The sequence below is a fragment of the Stigmatopora nigra genome, chromosome 3 (assembly GCF_051989575.1).
Source record: "Stigmatopora nigra isolate UIUO_SnigA chromosome 3, RoL_Snig_1.1, whole genome shotgun sequence".
Lineage (NCBI taxonomy): Eukaryota > Metazoa > Chordata > Actinopteri > Syngnathiformes > Syngnathidae > Stigmatopora > Stigmatopora nigra.
In genome coordinates this window covers 897,863-904,981 of record NC_135510.1, presented here as the reverse complement: position 1 = coordinate 904,981, position 7,119 = coordinate 897,863, and the positions used below count along the sequence as shown (strand labels likewise).

Here is a 7,119-nt window from a genome sequence, read left to right as displayed (position 1 = left end):
CGAGAAGCTTTTATGTCCGATAGCTATCGGATGACGAGACGCAATTTATATGTTTAGGTAGGTATCAGATTAAATAATTTTTAGATTTTTCATTTTTCTGACTATTATCATGAACAGAATACAAACAATGCTAATTTTAGATAATTTATATGGTAAGGTAGGTATCAGATTAAAGATTTTTTTTCATTTTTCTGACACTATTATCATGAACAGAATACAAACAATGCTAATTTTAGATAATTTATATGGTTAGGTAGGTATCAGATTAAAGATTTTTTTTTCATTTTTCTGACACTATTATCATGAACAGAATACAAACAATGCTAATTTTAGATAATTTATATGGTTAGGTAGGTATCAGATTAAAGATTATTTTTATTTTTCATTTTTCTGACACTATTATCATGAACAGAATACAAACAATGCGAATTTTTAGACATGCGAAATGATTACTAAAATATGAATACAATTATATTTACTTAATATATTCCATTTTTTATTGTCTCAAGTAATATGGTTGTCATGCCAACTGCCTCATTGGTTTGGTCTAATATTGAAATGCCTTTTTTGGTTGTGTAATTTGTTTTCTTATTTTCTTTCTTCTGACATATTTACAAAATAAAGCATTCAAATCAAATCGCCTGGGGCGACAGATAGGGAACTGCTTTTGGTTCCATCTCCTATTCTTTCTCCAGAACCTTCCTCATCGGTGTCTATATGGCATCATCTCTTCTTTTTATCAGCTCATTTTTTGGCAACTTTGTTTATCCTCTGCTCCCTCGCCCCCATTTCCCATCAACTTGTGCTCCCCTTCCCTGCATGTTTCCTCTCCTACCTTTTTCCTCTTATTTATTTATTCAGTTTCTGCCTTGCAATGCCACACGCCACTGTCAGATTTCCTTTCTTCTCTCTTTCCACCCTCTCCTCCGCTACTCTCTCATTCCTTGCTCATTTTCTGGCTGATAGAATACTCTCCAGCAAAATCTCCCACTCTCCTCACTGCACGTCTTTTAGTCTGCCTTTCATATCAGCCTCGCTCCTCCTGCTTTTTTCCAGCTTTGGAGCATCAGGGAACGGCAGCACTTTCACTCAGAGCTACAACCACTCGCATCAAAGAGAGGAAAACCATTGCTCATTTATTGATGGTTCACCTCTTCCATTTTTCACTTCTTTCCTTTTGTCTCATTATTTCTTAAAAATATTTTTGGGGACGCTTTTTCGACTCCATGCAAGCTGGAGCTTTACTGCTACTTGAGAATTACGTTTTTTTTCTTAGTTATAGTGGAAATAGATAGAACAACCTTGTAAGTAAATATTAGTTATTTTAAATGTATTTCTTAAAAGGTTAAATCATTTTTCAATATAATAACTGTGAGAATTTCATATATGTGAGTGTCATCTTCATGGATATCTGTTGAACTACTATGAGGGATCTCATCTGTTGTATTTGAAGACTTTTTGGAAGGATGCTGTGGCTTGCACCTTCATTTTTCGAACTCTCAAACAACAGTCTGATTTGAATACTGTGGGACAAAAAAATAAATAAATAGAGACTGCGATTTGAGAATAATGGACTCACCTGTAATGGCCACTGTCCCCACAACGTCTTCCTTGGAGAATATTAGTCAGGCGTCATTTGCCTTGTCAAGGTCCGCTCCTCTGCCTCCGCACTCCCAGGCGGCATCAGTGCTCATCATGCTGATTGTCACGGTCATCATTCTCGTGACGGTCGTGGGGAATGTGCTGGTTGTGGTGGCCGTATTTACAAGCCGTGCCTTGCGGGCTCCTCAAAATCTTTTCCTGGTGTCACTGGCTTCGGCGGACATACTGGTGGCGACGCTGGTCATCCCTTTCTCCTTGGCCAACGAGGTGAGGCGAAAACAAATGATTCATCAGGACATTGACTCAGTCAGTTGCTTTTCTAACTTTAAAAGGTTTATTACTAACATATATAAGATGTGATGTAAAAAAAAAAAGCAAAAGCTTAAAATACCTTAGCATTTACATTTGTCATTAACACCCATGTGATATATGAAAAAAAAACAATGAAACAATTCAGAATAGAGTCAGATGCTTGAACAAACACACTCACTTTTAATGTAAAACCTTTGGTTTTGATAGCCCTTTGTTGAAAGCATGCAAACATGCATTTATTAGTTTAAGTTATATTGTATATAAGCTTCTGTGAGCTTAAGTGGTTCAGAAAATGAATGCATTAATGTAAGCTATAAATTAGGTGTCAAGATGTGGGGGGAGCAAGATTGACCCATGCGCGAGGGAAGCAGGCAGACACTGGGGGGAAACACGAGGGCATGAAGAGATACTGTGGATGATGAATGGAATTGGGCATGAGACGACAGAAATAGATGATCTGACAAGGGGTAGACAATGACGAAGGGTTTAACAAAACAGATGGGTTGACAAGACAATGTCGAACAGGTGGGTGACACAAGAGGCGACAAAGCAGGGGAGAAACGAGGGACGGGTAACAACAAATGAAATCAATGGGTAATAAAATGGGCAAGTGTAACACAAAGTGAAAAACTTAACTTTAACTTTAGAGACTATTTGGGCAAAAGCTTCTTCCAAAATTGTCGGCCATTCAATGTCTATGGTGAATTTTTTGGTATAAGGACGTCTTAAACAGATAGCAGCAGCTAAATATTTTTTTAATAATTTTAGTTTTGCAATGCATTCTCCCAGCACTGTCACACACTTCACATTGGTGCCCAAACTTCCATATTCCCTCATTGAAAGAAATCTTTGGACTGCAGTCTCCGCTAGTCAACACTTTTGACCTCGTCACTTTCAAATTGGTGTCAACTATGGTGAACGGCAGAAGCAGGTCAAGAAACACATAAAGAATAACTGCACGGGTCATCAGTTAGAAGGACTCATCGTGCTTCATGACAAGGCAAGGCCTGACACACCGTTCCAAATGATGCAGACCATCAACGAGCTGGGCTGGGAACCTCTTTGTATTCCTTTTTACAGCACAGACCTTGCCCCTTCACCTTTTACCTGTTTGATCCCTTTCCGTTCATGAGATCCAGTGACTAAGTTGGGAAAAAAAGTGTACATGTATATATATATATATATATATATATATATATATATATATATATATATATATATATATATATATATATATATATATATATATATATATATATATATATATATATATATATATATATATATATATATATATATATATATATATATATATATATATATATATATATATATATATATATATATATATATATATATATATATATATATATATATATATATATATATATATATATATTCTTTTTTTTAAGTAATATTGCGCAATTGAAAATGAGTTGCAGAATAATTTGAGATGCAAGACACACAAATATTTGTGTTTACAATAACATTCGTTGAGACCTGCTCATAATTGGCGCAGAGAGAGCTCTTTGAAAATGCATTGAATGTGAAATTAAAAAATAAAGATGTAATTTGTCTTTGAATTCTAAAGAATTGAATTCACACAAAAACATATAGGTTTTATTTCTATCATGTATTGAATAACCAATACCTACTTATTTACCCAATACCCACTTATTCAATTTTGACTACTTATTGACCAACACTTACCACTTATTTATTACGTTGACTACATATTTATTGATTACTTATTTATTTGATCTGTTTGTTTGTTGTTGTGATTTGTGTACTCCCCTACATAGTTATGTTGTGACTATTTATTATGTTGACTACTTATTTATTGATGATTATATTTATTAGTTATTTTATTTTTGTTTGTTTGTGGTTGTTATTTGAGCATTTTGTAGTGAAGCTTTAAATCTCATTCTACTTATTTAATGCCAATAAAAGCATTCCATTCAATTCAATTCAAATATATAAAACTCTTTAATAGATTACAATAATATTTTTATACTGCTTTTAACCGATTCTTACCGACACATTGAAATCATCTTTTATACAAAGAAAATGAATTATACAGCATGTAATTAGTACGTTCATTACCTATTTAGCTGCACATTTGGCATTCACAATGTGCCTACAGTAATTAATTAATAGATATAGGAACTAGTGATAAGCCACTTTTGACTAGTGCTGGCTTCATACTAATCATTAACCAGTGACATATTTATGTCAAACCTATTATTATCAACATTTTTGAAACCTCGAATGCTTTTTATTGAATTCTTGAACACGTCTCAGTTAAGCAAAAAATGATATTCGGCACAATTAATCAACAAGACTTCATTGATCTATAACAAAACAAGCTTACCAGAGCTCAACATGAGTATTTACTCAATGACCACAGCTCTTCACATTAACATAAATGAACCCTTATTTTTCCTAAGAATCAGGAAACATTTTAGACACCCATATAAATTAGATAATCATAGTTTTATTTGACTTCTGCATTATATTCTCTTCATTTATGACGCTCACGGGAAGGTTCTCAAAATGTCAACATGGTGGATTAGAGTCATTGGAACACTACTAATTGGAAAATGAATCAATGAAGCAGCAAAATTGAATTTGAAGTGATTTTTCCCATCAATACATACTTCATACAATACTTAACATCAACATCATTAATCTTCTTAGGTTGGAGTTATTCCATTTTCATTTTTCTTCACATTAAGTACTATCAGTGTGCCACTACTTGCATTGTTATCCAATCTGAATCACATACAAGAAGTAAGGCAATCAAATACTGACTGGTCATCGAATGATCACTGGCAAATGACAGTCGTTGCCGACACTCCCTGTCAAAATGGATTGCAACGAAGAGATGTGTATATATAATATGAATGTTAGCGTTAGTTGGGGTTTTGGTTGGTTTGTTTGCTTTTTGCCTCGTGTTTCTCCAGGCTTTTCTTGTTCTTGTAACCAGCAGCTGGCGATCTGGTAATCAGTGCGTGTGTGTCTACTTAAAACCTGTGTTTTTGTGGGTCGTTGTTCGGGCCGGCCGGGACAACTCCATGACGTGCCAGCTCGCTGCTTCTTTACGGGTTGACCCCGGACGACCGCCGGACTACATTTTGAGACCCCACCGTGCCCAAACCGCCTGGATATTTACTTTTTTTTGTTATTGACATTCGATTTAGAGTCATAATTTGGAAAATGCGCTTGCCCTCCTCCGGGCCCCCTGGCGCCTTCTTTTTTGGTGATGATAGTCAAGTTTTGAGACATTTGTTAGTCGTCTCTGGGGCGTCGGGGTGGGAGGTTTTGTACTGTTTGGGTAAGTTGGGGGTTGGTTTGTTTGCTTTTTGCCTTTTTTGTCCCTCCGGGCTTCCCTTACTCTTGTAACCTGCTGCTAGGATTTTAGTAATCAACCCATTTGTGTCTATTTAAATCCTGTGTGTTTGAAAATCACACAGGCGAGAATTCTACCACTGAACCACCAATGCATTGCGATTCATTGTTCAGATCATCTACCTTGTTTGATTCACGTCAAGTTCCTCGTTACCCCTTGTATTTCCACGTCAGGTTTGATTTTGTTATTTGATGCCAAATCCTTGTTATTTTCTGAAGATTACTGTCCTTAAGAAATTAAAGTTTTGTGAGACCACTCCTTCCAAGTCCTTGACTGCTTCCCTACATCTGGGTCCAACTACGACGCGATTCTAACACAACAAAGAAGAGTTAAACTAGTAAATAGACGTCACTAGGTAAATGCAGTTGTGCCTTTTTTCCAGTGCTGTGTATTTGGTAAGCATGAAATGACTTGATTATACACAAAAAAAATAGTGAAGGGGTTAATTGGAAGGGTAGTGATTCACATAACGGAACCTTTCTTCATAAACAATATGGGAATTATATGTGCACTGACATACTACACTGAACTGTCATGTCCTAATTGATTTCTACTCTTTCTAGGTGATGGGCTACTGGTATTTTGGGTCCACCTGGTGCTCCTTCTACTTAGCTTTAGACATTTTATTTTGCACTTCATCCATCGTCCATCTTTGCGCCATCAGTCTGGACCGCTACTGGTCTGTCACTAAAGCGGTCAGCTACAACCGCAAACGGACCCCCAAACGGATTAAAGTGATGATCAGTGTGGTTTGGCTGATTTCAATCGTCATCTCGTCCCCACCTCTTCTCATGACGCACACAGAAGGGAGATGGGACCTCATGGACGAGAACAACGGCACTCAGAGACAAGAGTGTCTTCTCATCAACCAGACATGGTACATTCTCTCCTCCTGCCTCGTGTCCTTCTTTGTACCAGGAGTCATCATGATACTGGTCTATTGTAAGATTTATCGGGTTGCTAAACAGCGTGCCTCCACTGTATTTGTGGCCAAAAACGTGATGGAGTTCCAACCATCCCAATCTGAGACCTGCTTTGCTGGCGCCCATCGGTCTAGCCCGACAGCTGAAGCCAAGTGCAGGAAATCCCATTACAAGTTGGAAGACACGCCGACGGAGAGCAGTCGCAGCTCTACCAAGACGGAGAGCGACCCTAGCCGCCACAAGATAAGAGAGTTGGAAAAGATTAAATTAGAAGAGAGAACGAAAGAGGATGACGTCAAAACATCATTTTCTGCTTCACGTCGCTTCTCCAGGAGATCTGGTGGAAAGGCGAAGACGGATGAGGCCAAGGGCACTGAAGGGCAAGCATCTAGGTTAAAGCCTCCTCCTCCATCTTGTGCTTCAATATCATGGGTATCATCTGATCACTGTTCCCGTCACTTCCTCCTCCCTTCTCCGGTGCCGCTCCGAAGCAGACAGATGTCGTTATCCAAAAGCAAAGTAGCACAAATTAGGGAGAAGCGATTCACGTTTGTTCTGGCAGTGGTGATGGGGGTGTTTGTCCTCTGCTGGTTCCCTTTTTTCTTCACTTACAGTCTCCAAGCGCTCTGCAAAGAGAAATGCACCATCCCCGGCGCTCTGTTTAACCTATTTTTCTGGATCGGCTACTGCAACAGTTGCCTGAACCCAATCATTTATACCATTTTTAACCGAGACTTTAGGGGGGCCTTTAAGAAGATTCTCTTCCAGTCTTGTAAACGGGCATAAGAATGTATACCATATGCTCAAATACAAATGTGTGCACAGTTTTAAGCCACCGTTGTGTAATATGAACATTAAAGGGCTTGTCATGTA

At 37.7% G+C, this 7,119-nt stretch overlaps 1 protein-coding gene across 1 annotated transcript; it reads left to right on the top strand.

Moving 5' to 3' along the window:
* The first annotated feature begins 888 nt into the window (after positions 1-888).
* On the top strand, positions 889-7,119 carry LOC144194828 (alpha-2Db adrenergic receptor-like). The gene is made up of 2 exons (XM_077714157.1): positions 889-1,869; positions 5,887-7,119. The coding sequence occupies exons 1-2, from the start codon at positions 1,570-1,572 to the stop codon at positions 7,030-7,032; spliced, it is 1,446 nt and encodes a 481-aa protein (XP_077570283.1). The 5' UTR covers positions 889-1,569; the 3' UTR covers positions 7,033-7,119.

Bases quoted from the DNA above. Each gene is read 5' to 3' on its own strand.
- LOC144194828 (XM_077714157.1), top strand. From the start codon at position 1,570: ATGGACTCACCTGTAATGGCCACTGTCCCCACAACGTCTTCCTTGGAG. The intron at 1,870-5,886 runs GTGAGGCGAAAA...TACTCTTTCTAG, and splicing joins CTTTCTCCTTGGCCAACGAG to GTGATGGGCTACTGGTATTT.